We start from the raw sequence: 20,351 nt of genomic DNA, 5'->3' as shown, positions 1-20,351 counted from the left end.
TACAAGTCCGTACAGTTGTGTACAATTGAACTTGTACATTTCATCTGGGCAATGATGTGTTACGGAAGTGATAGCACATGCAGATGTGTACGGAAGCTGTACAGTTGTGATTCAGCATTGTACATGATCTGGTACAGATACTTAAATATGAAGAAAATTAATTAGCTAGTGCTTGGTTTATTGTAATAATACAATCATGCAGGTTGGCAGAGACAATGATGTGTTGACATGCAGCAGTTAAAATAGCTAGAGAACAACTTATAAAAATTACTGATTCATACAGAAGACATTCAAACAGTACATATCATTAGAAAAATCATGATAATGAACAAGTTTTTCATTACTAAGTTGCTCTCGTTCTCGTTCGATTGTGAAAGGCTGCATAGTAATGTTACAAGTGCTAGTACATTGATGAATCACTGAAATATGTGTAATAACAGCACTAGATGGAACAACACACAATGTTTTTGTCAAAGTTAACAAGGGACAGTCTTGCTCATTGTGTACGGTGAAACCCATAACTTGTTGCAACTCGAGCTCCTGTAGAATGCAGTAGGTTAAATTGTCCAGCGTAACACATGTCAACAGGAGTCCGTACACAACCTGAAATATAATAATTGGTACATTGTATATGTAAATTGATATTAAACACTTACATTCAAGCAAGGAGTAATTCGTACATAGTGTCCATTATTGACGAGTTGACCCTTTTGGGAATAAACTGCTCCATATGTTTGCACCAAAACATCCAAATTCAAGAAAGACGGTGATGAATGTATATCATATTCTCTTGAGACTTCACCATACATCTGATTGGCGCCATTGAAAGACAAGGCAACATCTTTCAATTTCTTGGTTGAGCCTTGTTTCTAGATGCAGATAAAATAATCCATGCATGTACAGTAAATATTCTTACCTTTCTCAGTGCTCCAGACTGATATATAGCCTTGCCAAGATTTAGTGATTTTGGCGAGACACCATTCAAAACAGTTTGTACTGCATGCTGGTTGTAAAGATTAGTCAATCCAGCACCACACCTATACAAGTATAACGTAGGTAAACCAACTAGCAAAATTATTACTCACTGTTGAAAATCCTCATTTGTCTCACTCTGGTAATAGCCACTTGAGCAGACAAATCTCAATGCTTCTAACGTTGAAAACGAAACAGCAATATCACGACTTGGGGCTCGTCTGTTTGAAAAAATGTTCTGCTCCCTCATCAATGAATTAAAGGCTTCACACCTGCAAACACAAGACGAAAAAAGTGTCACATATCATTTTACGTACACGATTTAAACATTAACCTTTCAGTGTTGAAAGCAGCAGTGGGACCGAAGTCACAGAGGTCATCCACAAGGTGGAGCAGTAGGTGCACTTTCATTTTTTTAAGCATTTGTGGGTTGTATTCCTTCACCAGGTCTACAAACCCCTTACATACTTGTCTGCTTTCCTCAGAACAATTTGGATTAAATGGAACACAATATGCCAGTCTGAACACCTATACACACGCAAACTAGGGTATAAAGTTTGAAATGCATAATATACATGTACATGTATACACATCCAAATGTAGTGCACTCACTTTTAAAAGTGCCAACCATAATTTTCTTTCATTGGTAGTCACATATGGGGTCACAATAAAAGCAGCCATCTAAGCATTGGTATAGACATTATTATATTTTACTCAATAACATACCTGTGCCCAGGCTTTGTAATCCCTCCCAACAAATGAACAATGGTGTTTGATTATGTTTCCATACAGTCGAACGTCAAAGCCAGAATAATTGAATTGTTGAACAATAGCCAGAACTTCTACTTTTTGTTCCTTTTTTAATCCAGCAATGAAGCGTTTCAGTAAGTACTTGACCGGGCCGAGCAAAATCGTATGGAGACATTCAACAGGTGTCGATCTAAAAGGGCAATAGTATGTTGTTATTGTCAGACTTAATGTACCCCTAAAAGTTGTACTTAAACTTACTGATATAAATCAACGTTCAATGACAGTATGGGATTTTCTCGTTCACGAAGTCCAAAGCTAGTTCGAAGACTCTCCTTCTCTGACTCTGTCCGTGCAGACTGTATAGTTCTCATTTGGCTAAGTGATACATCTTTCGTACGTAGAGTGCTCACATCAACAGGATCAACTTCTCTGTCAACCTATAATAATTATACATGTACATACAAAACGTATCACATAATTAAATTATACCATGCACTTTCTGCAGTACTTCCTGCTACTTCCACCTCGATGATTAATGACTTCTGCTGCGCGAGGATTATCAGCAATCAAGCAAATCACAGGTGCCCTCACAATAACCTCAGTTTTGAGAAATGCATCAAAGACAGTTATTCCCTCTTGGAGTGTTTTGATATCCTCAGCAACAGGTCGTGACATATCCAACACAGAAACCTTGTTGGAACAAGTAATAAAGTGTATGTTACGTAATTGAGAATTTTCACTACGCGGAAGTCCTGCCACAAGGAAACACCAACTGTTAAAACAGTTCCACTTTTTACTCTTATTTCCACTTGTATCGTCAGAGTAAAGAATAATTGGTGCAGTGACAACAGGCTTTCCTAATCCTGAATACTTAAGTGGATGAGGTTGAATGAAATCCTCAAATTCCTGCAAAGCATTATAATTATACAGGTACACATTAGTAATATTATGACTTTTTTAAATAATTATACGTGCCAGTAATCATATACATGTACCTTCATTCCAAGTTGTTCGAGAGTGTTTGAATCCAACATATATCGAAGTAGGGAGCTAGGTGGTGAAACAATAGTTAGAATGTTCGTAACCTTGAAGTCAGAAGATTCAAGTATAACCAAAGCACCCGGCTCAGGATACAGGTAGACAACTGATGTGAATGCTATTTTTAATTGGTCCAGTGTAGCAATATATGTGCTTGGATATGCAACTCAGAACCCTGTATACATGCATGTATGCACAGGTAAGTTTATGGTTTAAACATAATTATACTATAATACCTTGCAGTAAAATCTGTGAACCTTCACACATATACTTCCAAAGTGTGGATGTGAGACTATAACAAAGTCGTTGACAAACACGTGACCCACAGGCAAAACAGCCATAGGGGTTTGAAGTTTTGGGTCTGTTCTCCAGCGCTCTCCATGATACATTTCCCTGGAATATTCAAATTCATTAAATACATACACACGTACATGCAATAAACTACTTACATCAACTCCATGTCAGGCTGAACTGGATACCTCTGGACTACACTTGCAAACAATGGATTAGCGAAGCAATGACGTATTGTTGCCATCATTGAATTTGCATAAAAGGGTGTCCCATCAGATGAATAATACTAAGAGTAGGAAGTTAATACACAAAGTTTGACATGCATGAACAAAGAAAGGTACCTTCGTTGGGGGCTCAAAAACAGGCAAAACAAGTTGCTTTATTTGATGTATCGATGGCAAACAAGGGTTCATCTGCTTCAAACACCTTATGAAGTTAACCTTCCCTTTATGATATGCGAATAAAAACAAAATATAGAGTAATAATTACACAACTTGCCAATTCGCAACCTTTAGTATGTGTAGTACTTACATTGTGAACATAAATAAATAAATATGTTATCTTTTTAACACATGAATACACACATAAATACTATCAGATTAGTGGAATAAAGTGTCACTGGTCTTCACTCGGGGAAAAATGACTGTAACTTAGCATACAGTTTCGTCACTGCTCAATAGTGCATTTGCGAAGAAAATTCCTGTTTGCAATAGCGTAAATCCAAATAGTAAAACAGCAATTTTCCTTCTGTTCTTAGGATCCCGGATTTTCCAGGGTTTTCCAGTAGAGGAATAGATCTGGAGGGAGTAAATATGTGACTGAAGTGGTTATTTGTACAAATTTGTACATTTCCATATTGTACCGACTTCCGTGAACATTATGTAATTGGTTATATTGAGTGTACAAACCTATAATTATACTTCAGGTTCTACAACTTTGGTTATGTTGTCAAGGTAACAAGTGTGCAATAAAAGTCACAGTCCCTTCCGTGTTACATGGTCGCTCGATACATGATTTGGTAAGGGGTCGTTATGATACGAAACACAAATCCTTTTGTTTTATGCTACAATTATTTATTAAGGGCACCAGGCAACTCGTAAGCAACAGATTGCCGCAAATTTGCAAGCAACCAACAAGCAACTCGCTGCATGCAATACTTGTACCATGACCTTGTATCCTAGTGATTAAAAGTTTGGTTACGACACTAAAGGAAAGGAGGTGAAATCATCGAAATAAAGTCATTTGGACCGGAAAATGGATACGAACTTAATTTTGGGGCTTTATAAAACCAGGGTCTCAAATTCACTAGTAACCTCTACCACTCACAAATGACTTTTGATACTAGTTCAGATAATCATGCCTCGGTGCACATGTGCAAGCGACGTATACGGTAGTGTGTTTGTGTGTGTATAGACTGTTATACAGCTGCTCAAGGATCATGAAGTGCAGGTAAGAGTTTCTATAGTCATGTTTTCATTCGTGGATTTGCAAAATACTTGAATGCTTCGTTCTCGAATTATGCCTAGTTTTGCTTACTTGGAATGCTGAAAAGGCTGCAATGGCATTCCAAGTAAGCAAGACTAGGCATAACTCGAGAACGAAGCATTATTTTGCAAATCCACGAATTAAAATCCAAGTGAACATGACTAGAAGCCTATAGAAACTCTAACTTGCACTTGATTCATCCTTGAGCAGCTGTAGCAGTCTACACAGACACACACACACACACAAACACACTACCGTATACCTCGCTTGCGCATGCGCACCGAGGCATAATAACATTTTTAGTCGCAGTTTTAGTAACAAAATTATCCGCGGCCGTTATTCGAACGTGTGGTCGTCAAGGCAGTAATTGCATGTCGTTAATGACGATGTGCAATTACTGATACGCGATTAATCACTGTACGAATCCCAGTGAATAATAGGACATCATGCGATTATACTAATGAAGCTTGCTTTAAAAATAACCAGCCTATTATATTCATGGGCACTCGATCCTGATGGGAGTTTCATACTTAAATACCCCACTTGGCATCTGTATATATCTGTATCATATATAGTAACTAGAAAAATGTGGTTAGCGCATTTATCATTATCTCCCTGGCATATTGAAATGCTGATGTGGACAATAACTTGTATAATTATGCCGAGGCGTAGCCGCACGAGGGATACGGTAAAGCTGACTGTGTGTGTGTGTGTGTCTGTCTGTCTGAGTGTCTGTTCCAGCTGTAACTGCTCAAAACTAAAAGCTTCTATAGGCTTCTAGCCACGTTCTTTTATTTGTGGATTTAGCATTAAAGCTTCTTTCTCGAGTTATGGCTAGTTAAATAAAAGGGATTATTTATATAGCCAGAGCACTCTCAAAGGTGCTCCACATTTATTAAAGCATAAGCAAGTGACATGTGCATTCATAGCTGTCACATCGTACATCATTTTCACAATTAGTACGTACCTGCTAAAGCGTTGTCAGAGCAAATTGAGGAGGTAAGATTGGTACTGTATCCCAATTCCAGTGTAAAAACTGTTCCCATTCGAAATAAGAATCATCGGACAACCAAATAATTATGTTCTAGGACAGATATTTACAATGACTGCTGGTAGGTGATTCTTGTGCAGAGGTAGCTATGGAACAATTTACTTGTTAGCTTGGGACACTGCGAGGTAAACAAAGGAGAAAATTAGCAATTGCAGTCTAATAATAAGTCTAGAATAAATCATACCCCCTCATTATAATTATTTTTGAGTGCGTATTATTATAGATCTTAACATACCTTCTCTAAATGGTCAGTGCTGACAGCAAGTTGATAAGTGGTTGTCCTAAAAGAGTAGCTATACTAGCTATAATTATATATATCTATCTAGATAACAGACAGCTGCATGTAGCTAGACAAGTTTGCAACACCATATTAAAGCTATAGCAACACCATGTGCAGCTGGCAAGAATATAGCTAGCTAGCTAGCTCAGCTCAATTAAGCAAGCTCAGTGAAGCTTTTGTTGCAGCTATATACTCTTCCCACAAGTGAGAAATGGGTCATCACTCCTTCATCCAAGCAGAAGGTGGCACCCTAGTTGAGTCACAACAACAAGTGGATAGGGAAAACTGATTTACCCTCCGAAAGGAGAAGAGTTGTTCTCTTTTGCTGGCATGAATATGATATTAGGAAGTCAATCACCGGTTTCAAAAAGGCAAAGAAAAATGATGCAGCATATAAAGAAGAAATGGGAGCACACATCGACACAAAGAAAATTGGTATGTTTGACTATAGATTGAAGAGTTAGAGGGATTGGACACAAAGGTATATAACATCTGCGCTATGCTGCGGCTTAATCGAGGCCATCACAACACTAACTATTTCTACACACAGTGCCTAATAAACTACAAGTATATAACTGCATGTGCTCAGCCCACCAGTACGCTTACCTTGGAAATATCTTTTTTTACTGGGTCTGATCAGTCAGTAGCAAGTATACATAGGCATGTTATACAGCCCTGAAAGAGATGTCTCGAAGAAACACAACTTTCTTATTTTAAAAGAGTTATAGCTCATGCTCACCCTTTAACTCTCCAAGAATCTTAGCAAGGCTCATATTAATCACTCATGTCACTCAACAAGCTCTCATTTGCTCACATGCACAAATGTGTAGCAGAGCAGCTCCTTCCTCACTTGTGATACATAGTTGAACATCAGATTTGCAATCTTAGTGAAGTACATATTACACACACATCTTTAACACATATATGATCCACTTGTATAGTAAATAGATTTGATACGGTTCTGTGCACACATCAGTATAATAAGTGCACCTCTCACATATCCTAATCATGTATGTGGATTTTTGGTTGTGTACACGAATATAAATGTCACGAAAGTGAACGAGAATATCCATTTGTCAGAATCGACTGACACATGCGCAGACAACTAGTACCAGGCCTAGTTGTTCGCCTAACCGTTATAAAAGCGAAAACTCGGCCTGGGATCGAGGCTAGGAGAAAGCATGAATTTGTAAGCAGAATGAAAGAAGGATTGCTTTTTTGGACGTTTTTCTGGTTTTAAAATTCTGCTGTAAACAAAAAGTATGCACAACTTGAATGCATAATTATTATACAAAGTTCAGTGTGTTCAGTTCTCCCCGCCATCCACACAATCAAATTCTCTTTACACCACATGTGGGTACCTCATCCCACAAGCATTCCTTTTTAATACCGAAATGGAACTCTTTACCACCAGAAGTTATTAATAGCCCCTCTGCCCCTCTGCTTCATCATTTAAATCGAACCTCAGTAATTTCTATTCAACAATGTAATATCATAATTTTCTGTTCCATTTTTAATAAATAATATATGGCCATCATAATAGCTACAGTAGCTTTATGTCCACATGTTATGTAGCTTTGGCATCTCCACCGAGGCATCAGCACCCCCCGGTGCTTTCATTTATTCTGTAATTATGCTTTCAATGTTGAACTTAATATCTAGAAAAGCTTTTTTCAACACAATAAAAAAATCAAGATTGATCGTTGAACAATGTTAACTCCACAAAATAACTAATCACTTATAGAAAAGAAATCCACAATTTGAATACGATCAGAATATAGTTCTGTCTGTCCTCCGGCTACAATGACCTCTCCACTAGGAAGTACTGAGCATGTGCAGCCGTATCGTGCAGTAGGCAGATCTCCCACTTTCACCCACCTCCTGGTGTCAGGCTGGTAGAGGTAGATCGATGAACTTGGGTTGCGTCTGTCGTCCCGTCCACCAACGGCTAAGAGTGACCTCCCAATACTGAGAGGAGCTGAGAACACGAGTGGTACTTCCTGTAAGGTCTGCCAGAGAATGGGTGCATGGGTCCCAGTTGGAAAGGGCAATTGCAACGAGTTCCTTGAGGTTCAAGTTGTCCGATTTGGTTGCCCCAGAAAGGGCATTGGCAATAAGTTCATCGAGGTTGACGTGGAGCACCGACTTGGTTTCCCCAGTGTGATCCAACCCTCCCATTAGGTAGAGGGTGTTTCCTATGAGAGTCGATTTCAGTACTGATTGTGGGCTATGATGTCTTCTTGCAAGCAACTGTCGATAAGCTTCCTCAACCTGTGTGTGCGAGGGATCCGGGCAACATGGAATGATCGATCTTCCACAGATTTGACTGTCTTTAGCTTGCGAACAATCTGTACCATAATCGCCCCAAGGGAAAAAACATCCACGCTATTATCGTAATTCTCCTCATCCAATCGAATAGCCTCGAGAGGTAGATACCCTCTACGGTGACCAACAGCTGTGAGGGTTTGGCTAAGCTTGGAGGGATCGTATAATCGTGACATACCAAAGTCGGAAATTTTTGCGATAGGCACTGGTTGTGTAAGCTTCAGCAAGACGTTATCGCCACAGAGGTCACGGTGGATAATCTGCTTGCTATGAATGAAGGCCAGACCACAAGCCATGTCTTTGGAGAGACTAATTTCACATTCGCTAGTGAGGGACTCTTCACCAAGGCCAGAGAAATAGGATCTCAGATTGCAATCCATCAGCTCAACAGTGAGGATTGTACTACCTGATTTGGGGTGCTTGGCAGTCGACAGAAACTGAACAACGTTTGGGTGCTGGAACGACTTGAGAAAATCACTCTCACGATCAATCGCATTGCTAGCTTCTTCGTTTTTGCCGATTGAAATACTTGCCTGCATCTCCACAGCATCGTGAAGCAGAACTTTGACGGCACACATCTCGCCCTTGTAGCTGCCTTTGAAGACTGCTCCAAATGCACCTTTACCAAGAAGCTCGTCTAGGAAAACGATCAAATTGTCGTTGATCAACTGGCGATTTTGGTCATCTGCAGAACATTATGTGTGTATGTCACGTGTGTGTGCGTGTGTGTGTGCGTGTGTGTGTGTGGGGGGGGGCAGGGGGTGAAATTATACCAACTAATTATGAGATATGCATTCCTGTGCTGAACTAATGCTTACCCTCTGAAGTAGACTGTAAATGATCTTTCTCGATGGTCTTGGCTATGTGAAATTCACCCACGATGGGACTAGACAAAGCCTCCACCATATCTTTCCAGCTTTTCTCTCCTTCTGCATTAAGACATTCTTTCAAACCCTCACGATAGCAGTCATCAGGATTGTTGCTCCATTCTTTCCCAATGCTGTCAATTGTAGCTGAGGGTACATCAAGAATAAGCAAGATGTTTCGCCACTTGATTCGAGCATCAAACGTGACGAGGTACAATCTCTTTAGATCTGCTATTGTGAGATAGTCAGACATCTTCTCTAGCTCTGCAGAGTGTGGGATGGATAGAGACATACTGATAAAATACTAGGCGGCGGCGGCAGCGGGTGACCCTGTCGGCCACCATAAGTAAAGCTATATAGACTAGCTAGCTCTAAACCATCTACAGTATAAACAGTGCTGTCTGCACTCACTGATAATAATCCAGAGGCTACAGTATTTTCATTCAGATCACAGCATTGAAGTTACAGTAGAAAAACAATTTTTATCCCATGGCCGGATGCAGCAATAACAAAATTAATATCTTTGTAGTCACCTCGACGTCGTGCGCCGCCGCCCGTAGGGAGGGTGCTAGGCAGCAGCATTGGTCCCCTCCCCCCGGATACGGCAATATTTTCTGCCGTAGAGGGGTCCGGGGGGGGGGGGATCATCGATGTACGGCAACTAAACGTAGACAGTCCGGTGGACCATTAAATTGTGCTGTTGCAGAGGGTCCCCCCTTACGGCCCCACAGTGCAGTGCTGCCCGGTCAAGAGTAGTGTAGATCTGCTATAATTATTTGAATTGATTATATAACTATTGATTATATAACTAGGCCCTGATAAATTATGCTCAGAATAATTTTAGCATATCCCTAGGTGTCCAAAAAATTAATGTTCATTTTTGTAAAGATCCTTATAATTATTAAATTTTGCATAATGATGTTCTCATGGCAAAAATGGCTGAAGGTGTTATTATGGATTAGTTCAAGTCAGCAAGATAACATATGTCGTGTGTCAGTTGTGTGCTGTGTTTATGTCTACTAATTCTGTCTATAATGTTTATGTCACATTTTTGGGAGAATAATTAGAGAATAATCGTATTTTTTATGACAATAATCGTAGAATAATAGGCACATTTTTCAAGAATTAAGGGGGAAAATAAAAGCATAATTTATCAGGGCCTAATTATAACCCAATAACGTAGATATGGCATAATAATTATGGGCACACGAATTATGTACGCACATAAATGCAACAGTAGCATGTTGTGGCTGTATAATCAAGGAATCGAGGCTATAATAGTGTACAGTATGTTGTTACAGAACATTTACACCACTTTAAGTGATACTCTGGTTTCTGGTCCAGACTCCCACTGTCCACAAATATTCTATTTCCTATGCATGTGCACAATGGTCCATGGGCACAGAATATTGTGTTAATGATATTCATTTCAAAATAATGATTTCATAAGGAGACTAGTGTAATGACAAAAGCCGCCTTCCCGCATTCAATTAGAGACACTTGAGGACCAGACAACCACACATACTCACAAAAGGAAGTTATTGGATAATCATACCCACGCACACACTGACAGGGATCATACTCAGAATTCAATATTGATGTTGGTATATACAGTATGTGGTGTGGGTATGAGGGTCAGTTTCTGCCAGTTACAGTTCTCTTGTGGGTGAAAATTTACATGGGTATGATTTTCTGAGGGTATAGTTTCCTTGTGTATTTTGAGGGCATCAATTTCTGAGGGTCACTTTCTGAAGGTGATTTTCTGTGGGTCACTCACTTTCTGAGGGTCACTTTCTGCTCTGCGCACTTAAGGCCCGGGTCCAGATTTCAACAGATTTCAATACCAAAATTTACACTATGTTCATACTGCTGTATTATTTGCAATATACAGTTTATGCTGCATCAAAATGATCCAAAATGAAGCTCAATGTTTTCTTTTTCCTATTATATAGCCACAAAAATGATGATGACGTCATGGCACTTTGCAATAGATAGTAGATTGGACAGCGTTGAAGCATAGATAGTATCGAGGGGTCCGGAACTGTAATTTTTAGCGTACAAGATTTCAAAATCTCGAGATTTCACAAAGATTTCAGAGATTTCAAAGATTTCAAAGATTTTACAGAGCATCACTGGGATTGAAGATTGAAAGTTCTACCGTCATTCAACACTTGCACTAGTTAGTCTAGCCTCAATCCCAGGCCGATCTGTCTCTAATTGAACGCTAGGTCGCCTCCTCGAGGCGACCTAGCGTTCAATTAGAGACGAATCGGCCTGGGATCGAGGCTATAGTTAGTCTAGCCTCGATCCCAGGCCGAGTTTTCGCTTTTATAACGGTTAGGCGAACAACTGGGCCTGGTACTAGTTGTCTGCGCATGCGTCAAATTTTCATTGTATATTTGTGGTCGGCAAAAATATTTAATAAATCAATAATAGAAATTTGTACACAGAAAATGCACAGAGTGAGTACACAAAAGATGCACATAGGGAGCTGCTTCACAAAGGCCTGGGGAGTTGCCAGTTGTGATGCAGCACGATTACAGTGACCCAGGGCAACTTCAGGATGATTGAATGCCTTCAAATTACGTTTCAAAAAGATTTAGCAGGCTGCTGGACTTCTCTGATTCTAGGCCCCAACTCGTAACTCATTGCTTAAGAAAACGTAGATTCTCTTGATGTCTCTGAGCTACCCAGCAACGCTCGAATGAGCAGGTCATACTCCAGTCCTGTGTCTGTGAGTATAGGACAATATTAAAAGAAACCAAAGACGGTTAAACCCTTACCTCAAACTGTCCAGTCTCGTCCGTTAGTATAGCCAAGAGGAGCACTGTTGGGATAGCTGGATATTAGCCATTGCTCCTGTACAGAGAAGTAGACATTTTAAATACGTGTAGATCTATACATATTAAATTTCTCGGTTATAGTGTCATTGTCGACGAGCTGATGATGGCAGCACCAAGTTCTCTAGCTCACACTCTTCACTTGATCCACCATTTTAATGATGAAACTATAGTCTACCTACATTCTTGCCAAACATGAACAAGACTTGATAGCATAGCCGGCCATAGGGCCCACACAAAAATATCTGACCTTAACAAGCTTGACAAAGCTTTATACCTCTTCCCTTGTTGTTCAGTCTTCAGAATAAGCTTCAGAGAAGAGAGAAGCTTCAGCTAAGAGCCATTCCAATCGATTCCAATAATGATAAAACGGGAACTGACTTCTAGTACACGATAGTACACGAATATAAATGTCACGAAAGTGAACGAGAATATCCATTTGTCAGAATCTGACGAACGACTGACGCATGCGCAGACAACTAGTACCAGGCCCAGTTGTTCGCCTAACCGTTATAAAAGCGAAAACTCGGCCTGGGATCGAGGCTATAGTTAGTCATGCACCTCGGTCATGAAGGCATAGATGGGCGTGCCCGTCCCCTTTTTGTAGGCAGGCCACGCCCATCTAGTCAAGGCATGACACTGAGATTACAATAAGATTACGGAAAATGAGGTCAAAGGTGGGATTTCAGAGATTTCAAGATTTCGGGATTTCATGAGATTTTATGAGATTTCAAAAGATTTCAAAAGTAGGTGTACAAGATTTCACGGAGTGTCGGACCCCTCGTAGATAGTATAGTATGTTTGAAGATGCCAAGATCAAGCTTCAAAAACAAGGCTAGATGAACATCTCATAGCTAGGTACTAGCTAGCCTCGATTCAAGGCCGATTAAGTATTTTAATCGGCCTGGAATCGAGGCTAGGTACTAGCAGTCGAACAGCAACTGGAATAAATGCGAGAAGTTTATTTTCCAGGAAGTGGGCGTGTCCGGAAGCAAATAGCTGGTGCCATTGTGTGAGTAGCTGCCTGTAGTTAGAGCTGTGTAGCATAGACCCAGACCACTGTTAGAAGCTGTTCAAAGCTCAGAAGGTAAGTACAGAAGTTGGTTTTGTAGTATATGTTTGAAATTAGGCGTATACTTCAAGTTGAAGCAAGTTTTGTTGAGTATACGTAATGTAGCCAAAATTGCCATTCCTGTAAACATGATTTTGGGCTTTTACATGGAGTAGCTAGTCTGTTACGGGTGGGACACAACTTCTAACTATATAAGTCTGTTCCAATGTTATTAAGCTAAGTGTATGCAGAGTTTTGTAAGTGTATTCTCTTTGCAACAATTTGTCAGTTGACTTTTGTAGATGGCACTACATGTGAATATATCATAAATAGTGTGTAAACAATACAAATACTTAGTTAAAACATTATCTATGGTTAAATGTTCAGTCATGTTTGCATATCTATCAATTCGTCTTTTACTCCAGGCCATTGATGACTTTTGTCTCTATATTCTCCTTGTCACTGTCACTGGTCTTCGCTGTCTGAGTCCAATTCAATTTCCGGCTCTTTCGTTTCAGCAATCTCTCTGCAAATGGACCAGAAGTACACCCTGGTCCACAGCCACAGTAATAATGGCTGTATCCCACTGCTGCTAACATTTAAAAACTCGCTGTTACGTGGCAAATAACGGTGAGATTAATTAACCTGTTACTCGTTAATGTTGGATGTTCAGGAATAATTTATGAGTAACATTACAGGTTTATTCCACTTGCTAGGTATACTAAATAAGCTGGGTAGGTTAGCTGAGCTTCTCTACAGTGGGGTAAGCATATACAGTGGTCTGTTCAGACAATTCCTGATTAAAAAAATATTTGACCTGTAATAATAGCATATTTTTCGTACCACAGAATACAAGTACGACTGATTTGGACGATGCTTAGAATGTATTGAGAAGGACATCTGTTGGATGTAATACACAAAATGTGGCTTATTGTGTGCTCACATCTCTCCAACTAGTACTATTTTGTGGTTTTTTATACAGCATTTTCAACGATGCATTTCTCGACTCTCAATGGATCGACACGAAAAACAATTACATATAAATGTTCATCAATCCTATAAGATAGCACTGAACATATTCAAATTCCTCTCATATACTTTTGCAACAATTTGTCAGTTCAGTTTGCTGTGGCATGTAAATTTGTCTAAATTTGTTTGTGTTGAAGTTTCTAAGCCACGTGACTGCTTTGTGGCTATATTTAGTTCCTGCCATGTGTAATCGATTGGTGCAGGAAGCAGGAAACAAACTGCAAAGGGAAGAGGGTTATAAAAAAATGCTACTTTTGCGCAAGCAATTGCGAATAGCTCATTAATATATTCATGAGAAAATAAAACTCCACGTAGGAGCATGCGCTGGAACCATTGCGGTTTGACTGCTAGTATCCTTGATGGGTTTGATTTCTCTCTCTTGACACTAAATAGTTTAATCAACCACGTGGGTGACCATAGTACAAAAGGTTAATTGATAAATTACAAAGAGTTTTACTAACAAATTTACTATTGAATCCACCCACGCGCAAACAGTGGTTACCAGGCCCTCTAGTGAGAGGGGCTGGGATCGAGGCTACTTGCAGACTACTTCAAGCCTAGTTTTTAGTTTCTATCAGTTTATTTCAGGGGGGGTCAAATTTATTTTCGCCAATTTTGCTCAGAAGCAGAAATACAAGTCTCAAAGCCAGCTATGCAGTGACCTAGAGAACAAACCGCTCCTGCTATCGAGGCTAGTGCAAGAGCAATACTTTTGATTGTATCTCTGCTTCTGAGCAAAATTGGCGAAAATAAAATTTGACCCCCCCTGAAAAATAACGTTTTAAACTGATAGACACTAAAAACTAGGCTTGAAGTAGTCTGCAAGAGAAGTTTGGATAAATCCAATTAGTGACCTTAATTAGCTAAGGTCAAGTGGTTCCAGCCTCCTCTGATCCTGACATAGGTTTGAAACCCGACCTCCCGTTAGGGACGGTCGGGCTCCGCCCAACTACTATAACTGCTCAACGGTTGCAATGCGACGAAAACTAACAGCTTCTAGCCACGTTCTCTTGGATTTTGATTCGTGGATTAGCAAACTAAAGCTTCTTTCTCGAGTTATGGCTAGTTTGACCATAGATTGAAGAGTTAGAGGGATAGGAAACGGTTTGTATCTCGAGTAACATCCGCGCTACGCTGCGGTTTAATCGAGGCCATCATAACAATATCTATTTCTACACTCAGTGCATAATAAACTACAAGTAACTGTGCTTAGTCCGTGCAACTCACTTATATTTCAAGGTCTATACCTATTGTAGTAGTCATAACCAGCACGCTTACACGTTATATGTTCCAATAGCTCTAAAATAGCCTTGGGAACATATAACTTTATTGGAAAGTCTCTTTTTACTGGGTGTGGTCAGACATTAGCAAGTACTACACGTGGCTCATGGACTAGGCGTGTTTTAAGTTGCTGAAAGAGATTATGTCTCGAGGAAACACAGCTTTGGGAGTTACCCGGCAAAAATGTGCTTAATAGCCTCGTTCATAGGGCGTAGCGCATATAATTTTCGAGGCTCCACTGCAGATTCAATGTAAAATCATCACGTGCACCACTCCGTTTCCTATCCCTCTAACTCTTCAATCTATGGTTTGACTCACATTGAAGGCTGTTGCAGAATCTTTCATAGCATCATCTGTCCGCACAAACTTTCTATTCAACATATGAGTTAGCCTTGCACTAAAGCGCTAGCTTTTTGTTAGCTACAATACTCAGAAAATATCTGTTAAAACAGCTAGCTAGCAGTTAGCCTCGATTCCAGGCCGGTTCAAGCGGCCTGGAATCGAGGCTAGCTAGTAGCCATTTGTGAAATTGATCTCTTTGGACACACCCTTTAATTATTCCTGTGGATGTAATGCGCATGCGCGCTCATTCCCCATGTGTGTGAGAAAATAATATCCAAGATCCAGATCCAGATCCTCCTGGCAGAATCATCTTTGTCTTGAGGGCCTGGTAAGCCACAAAACACTACCATATAACAATATAGATAACAATATGCATGTACACAGGTCTTTTCTTCTTAGATATTATATACACTGAACTACAGAGAATCAATTTTCTTCTTTCTTGATGTCCTGGTAAGCCACATAATACAATAAATAACAACTTACGATAGATGCATGTAAATAAGTCTTTTCTTCTCAGTGACTTTATATAGATAAGCTAACTTTAATATAAAATTCATTATAGATAACACTCTAATACTTTTGAGCGAAAGCAAAAACATGGCGAGAGGCATTAGCACAGCGCCAGCTTGAACACTAGTTATGTAGTGCAATAATAGTGTCTATGATCCTACTACAACTCCTTTCTCAAAAGTTTCAGCCTCTAGTCTAGTTTAATTATATGGCTCCCGTTACCAGATTATACATTGTACACTACTGTATAACACTTTGATTATTTGTGTGGGTAGGTACTTCAGCATGTGATGTGTTAGATGGGCGTGCCCGTCCCCAGCCATAAAATGGGGGGACAGGTTTCAGCCCTATCTAGCATTCGTTCTGCTGCATCCCATACTAACTATGAATATAGTTAATATTAGCCGCGCCTCTAACCACAAAGCTCAGCTTGCTGCAGAGAAGGGGAGGAGCTGGGAAGCCAAGGAATGCATTACGTAAGAACTATACAATCTGATTGGTGCTGAAATGCATTACGTAAGCAGTCTGCAATCTGATTGCATGGTGCTGCATGATTTTCTGCAGCAGAACGTACATATTTTATACCCGTACATGTGTTGTGTGTGGTGTCCCTTTTATCATAGTTGAGCCATTTTGCATTTAGCCAGTATAAATTATAGCTACTGTTATCATGTGATTTTCTCACCCTTTACTTCCTAAGCCCTCAAACTTCCACTCAGTATGACTATGACCATGTGACTCTTTAACCCCTCAGTTCCCGAGCCCCACTCCTCACTGTCTGACTCGGAAGAGGAGATAGATTTTGGATTCTGGGAGAAGGCATCCACCCAACCAAGGACCTGAACTTGTTATGAGACTGTTACATATTATTGTGTCTGTTTTTGTACGTACCACTTCATGTCATCATATTAACTATGTACGATGAAATGTTGTTGCAACTTATAATTAGAACATGATAATATTAATATCGTTAACTCAATGCACAACATTACAAAGAGAAACAATAACAAAATAACTAATTAGCACTTATAGAGAAGAAATCAACAGTTGGAATATAATTAATATATGTACTTGTCTGTCCTCCGGCTACAATGACCTCTCCACTAGGAAGCACTGAGCATGTGCAGCTGTATCGTGCAGTAGGCAGGTCTCCTACTTTCACCCACCTCCTGGTGTCAGGCTGGTAGAGGTGGATCGATGAACTTGGGTTGCCTCTGTTGTTTACTCCACCAACGGCTAATAGTGATCCCCCAATACTGAGAGGAGCTGACAGCCTGAGTGGTACTTCCCGTAAGGTCTGCCAGAGAGTGGGTGTGTCCAGGTTGGATCGGGCTTTTGCAATGAGTTCATTGAGGTCAACATGGTACACTGTCTTGGTTACTGTCACATTTATATCCCAACCTCCCATTAGGTAGAGGGTGTTTCCTATGAGAGTCGATTTCAGTTCTGATCGTGGGTTAGGTAGTGACTGAGCAATGTACCATCTTCTTGATGCCACGTCCAACACCTCCACAGAGGAGGTATATCCTTTATCATCAAACCCACCAGCTGCAATGATGTGGTTGTTGAAGGAGACAGCCGTTGAGGAAGAACGAGCAATGTTCATTGGTGGGTACGGGTGAGTCCATTCCCCTGACTCCAACAGTGCTAGTTGATTAGTGCATTTGTTGTTTCTCGGATCAGTTCCTCCCACCAGCACTAGTTGATTAGCGAGTGATGTCATAGCAAACCACTTGGCAGTGTACTCTGGTAGTTTGGTCCATTGATCTTGCTCGAGCTTCACCACTGTACACATGTCACGATCATTGTCTGCAATACCTCCACCAACATACACCGTGTCACCGATAACAACACTCTGTACCGAGCCATCCATCTTGATTGGCATGTCTTTTCCTCTTCTCCATTTCAGAGTGAGTGGAGGTCTCAACTCTTTGGAAGGGGGACCCTGAATAATGAATGAGTGTAATTAGGATATTGTCTACTAATTAACAAGCGAGTGTTACTTGTAGCAATAATTGCATGCACACTAAATCACTTTCTCTAATTAGCTTAAGAGGTGACGCCCACCAGTCTAATAGAATGTACAGTACGATTATAAGAGATCAAAGCTTCTACTATAGCTCTGCAATAATATAATGGTGCATTTTGTCTCACCTGTCTCTGCTGTTGAATGATGGCGTCTCTCCTGACCAGCTCAGCATCTTTGTGCTCGATCTGTTCCCTGTGTGCCTGTACAGGGGAACGTTGGTAGATATCTTTGAACACAGATGTGAATATCATTAGTGGAAAATTCTACAACAGAATGAGAACAAACAACAATTTCCGCTAAAGGAAGTACATAATTATAGGAACACTCAAACGGATGTGTAGTTACGGCTTAACACATGAGATAGCATCCATGCATGTTAAGGTACAATACTATTGTTGCTGTGGGAATCTCATTATCACACTACATGTACGCACCCGCACCTTCTTGACTGGTTGAGTGTCCTTTGACTCCCTCTTTGTTGCCTCCAATGTGTCCGAGCCTCTTGTATCTAATTTAAGAGAGATTATAGGATATCAAGTTGGCCAAACACTCACCTTTAGTGACCTTCATTGGAGTGAAGGTTGTCGTGCTTATTCTTGTGTCTTTAGACATCTCCTCAATACCTTCTAGTTTGAGTTTGCTCAGATCCCTGTACGTGACATGTACATACTTGTAATTATTATAATAATACGAATATTATATTACTGTAACTATATACGGCCCATGCTTCTTAATTAACTTACGGTATAATTATTATATTATGCCAGGAGTATGGAGTATGGGTATTATAGTACCTCTTCAAGAACTTACTGTTCCAGCAGAAATGTCTCCACCTCATCCGTACTTCCACAGGTGAGAACTTTGACCCCCATCACACTGAGAGCAGCCTGTACAGTAGGGGACACTGGGTAGATACGCTTGGCAACAGCTACAGTGACGAGAAAGTGGAGCTCCAAGCAGCCTTGTTTGACTGAACGGAGTTGTAGCGCTGCTCTTTGTAGACCAAGTGCTTCAGCAATTCTTGAAGTCAGCCTTTTCACATACTCCAGTGTGGCTACTCGCTCCGTGCACTTGAGAACAAATACTTTGGCCGTTTTCATACGAGATTTTGAAGAGAAAGATTCGGCTGGAACTTCAAACACATTTCGATGACAGAACTGATCATGTGCAGAGCAATACTCACGCAGTTGTGCTTGGTCGTCTGGTGATCCCAGCAGCTCGATGAGGTACTGCACTATCTCATAATTGAAGAAGGAGATGTAATCACGTAGAGTCATGAAGACTTCAGGCAAATTTTTGGCATTTTTGATTTCTTGCTTATCTTCTGGATCAAGTACTTTGACTCCAATCCCGTCGTTGAAAGCGTCAAGGCTGAGAATAAGATCTTTAATCCTTTCCAAAGGGATTCGTTGGTTTTCAAATGATCTTTGGATAATTAGAGTAAAAGCAGTGAAACTAATTATCATTTTCCTTGTATCACGTATGAGCCGATCCTCCAATTCAATTCTAATATCCTCATCAAGGCTAGAGGTGTCGAGGTGTGGGAAGCTGAAGGACGTCGGAGCCTCTGGTGGAGGTTGCTGGTGTGGGGGTGGAGAGAGTGGTGGCTGTTCAACACGGCTGGTCGCAGTCTTGTGACGCTCGTAACTATCGTGCAGCTTCTTGACAACATCGTCAGTAGAAGGGCCAGCGATGGCAGCGATAAAGCCGTGGAATACACTGGGATTGAGCTTAATTCGATGGATGATGGTATCTAAAATCTTTCGAGACTTATCGGAATCCATGACTCCATTCAGTCTAGAGTACTCGAGAACTTCATCTGGTATGTAGCCATTGGAGAAGAGGCTATCAGCATATGCAGCAGTTTGAGCTTTGAAGGTGGACACCAATGCTTCAAAGTTCTCTTGAAAGGACAGGTACTCTGGAGAATGGTCGGGGGTTGCTTGAGTGGCCATTGACAGCTAGCCTGTGAGTGGACCAGGGCATTTCATACAATGGCATATGGTGCACATCAATTTAGCATGTAGAATCTAAAAGGCTTATTATATTTTTTAGTGAAGTTAAACTGAGACTCTTGATCAATTGCAACTTTGAGATAGGCTAGCTATACTGCGAAAAAAATCTTCTGAGATATGAATCATGCACTCACTCCTTATATATAGGCCCTAGCTCTAAGTCATGGGATTAGATAGGAAGTGAACTGGTGAA

At 40.4% G+C, this 20,351-nt stretch overlaps 4 protein-coding genes and 1 long non-coding RNA gene across 6 annotated transcripts in view; 2 read left to right on the top strand and 3 right to left on the bottom strand.

Moving 5' to 3' along the window:
* LOC135352230 (uncharacterized) overlaps window positions 1-20,351 on the bottom strand; it is a 64,628-nt gene that overhangs the window by 6,632 nt on the left and 37,645 nt on the right. The window lies entirely within an intron of this gene.
* Window positions 1-20,351, top strand: part of LOC135352267 (uncharacterized) — a 53,303-nt gene that overhangs the window by 18,779 nt on the left and 14,173 nt on the right. The window lies entirely within an intron of this gene.
* LOC135352249 (uncharacterized) lies at window positions 212-5,938 on the bottom strand. The gene is made up of 15 exons (XM_064551432.1): window positions 5,823-5,938; window positions 5,504-5,705; window positions 3,393-3,848; window positions 3,210-3,337; window positions 2,997-3,153; window positions 2,718-2,935; window positions 2,212-2,628; window positions 1,981-2,159; window positions 1,699-1,912; window positions 1,585-1,653; window positions 1,307-1,500; window positions 1,086-1,244; window positions 917-1,037; window positions 657-869; window positions 212-603 (listed from the first exon to the last, which is right to left on the bottom strand). The coding sequence occupies exons 6-15, from the start codon at window positions 2,754-2,756 to the stop codon at window positions 268-270; spliced, it is 1,941 nt and encodes a 646-aa protein (XP_064407502.1). The 5' UTR covers window positions 2,757-2,935; window positions 2,997-3,153; window positions 3,210-3,337; window positions 3,393-3,848; window positions 5,504-5,705; window positions 5,823-5,938; the 3' UTR covers window positions 212-267.
* On the top strand, window positions 12,605-14,080 carry LOC135352271 (uncharacterized). The gene is made up of 4 exons (XR_010399697.1): window positions 12,605-12,756; window positions 12,819-12,985; window positions 13,375-13,579; window positions 13,798-14,080. It is a non-coding gene; the product is annotated as an uncharacterized LOC135352271 (long non-coding RNA).
* Window positions 17,066-20,342, bottom strand: LOC135352241 (uncharacterized). Of its 2 annotated transcripts, none has more exons than XM_064551420.1 (5): window positions 18,954-20,342; window positions 18,698-18,792; window positions 18,578-18,651; window positions 18,269-18,343; window positions 17,066-18,059 (listed from the first exon to the last, which is right to left on the bottom strand). In XM_064551420.1, exons 1-5 carry the CDS (start codon window positions 20,096-20,098, stop codon window positions 17,130-17,132), a joined length of 2,319 nt encoding a protein of 772 aa, XP_064407490.1. In that variant the 5' UTR covers window positions 20,099-20,342; the 3' UTR covers window positions 17,066-17,129. The 2 variants fall into 2 exon arrangements, with proteins under 2 accessions (XP_064407490.1, XP_064407491.1); XM_064551421.1 differs by having other exon boundaries at window positions 18,584-18,651.

The sequence above is a fragment of the Halichondria panicea genome, chromosome 1, assembly GCF_963675165.1.
Source record: "Halichondria panicea chromosome 1, odHalPani1.1, whole genome shotgun sequence".
Lineage (NCBI taxonomy): Eukaryota > Metazoa > Porifera > Demospongiae > Suberitida > Halichondriidae > Halichondria > Halichondria panicea.
This window is presented reverse-complemented; position numbering and strand designations above follow the sequence as displayed.

What these genes read in the sequence shown, in the direction of transcription:
- LOC135352249 (XM_064551432.1), bottom strand. Translation starts at nt 2,756, where the DNA reads ATGTTGGATTCAAACACTCTCGAACAACTTGGAATGAAG. An exon ending in ATTACAAAGCCTGGGCACAG is followed by an intron (nt 1,654 to 1,698) that starts GTATGTTATTGA and finishes ACCAATGCTTAG; the next exon opens with ATGGCTGCTTTTATTGTGAC. An exon ending in ACAAATGAGGATTTTCAACA is followed by an intron (nt 1,038 to 1,085) that starts GTGAGTAATAAT and finishes ATACTTGTATAG; the next exon opens with GTGTGGTGCTGGATTGACTA.
- LOC135352241 (XM_064551420.1), bottom strand. Translation starts at nt 20,098, where the DNA reads ATGGCCACTCAAGCAACCCCCGACCATTCTCCAGAGTACCTGTCCTTT. An exon ending in GAGACATTTCTGCTGGAACA is followed by an intron (nt 18,793 to 18,953) that starts GTAAGTTCTTGA and finishes TGTCACGTACAG; the next exon opens with GGATCTGAGCAAACTCAAAC. An exon ending in TCATTCAACAGCAGAGACAG is followed by an intron (nt 18,060 to 18,268) that starts GTGAGACAAAAT and finishes TTCATTATTCAG; the next exon opens with GGTCCCCCTTCCAAAGAGTT.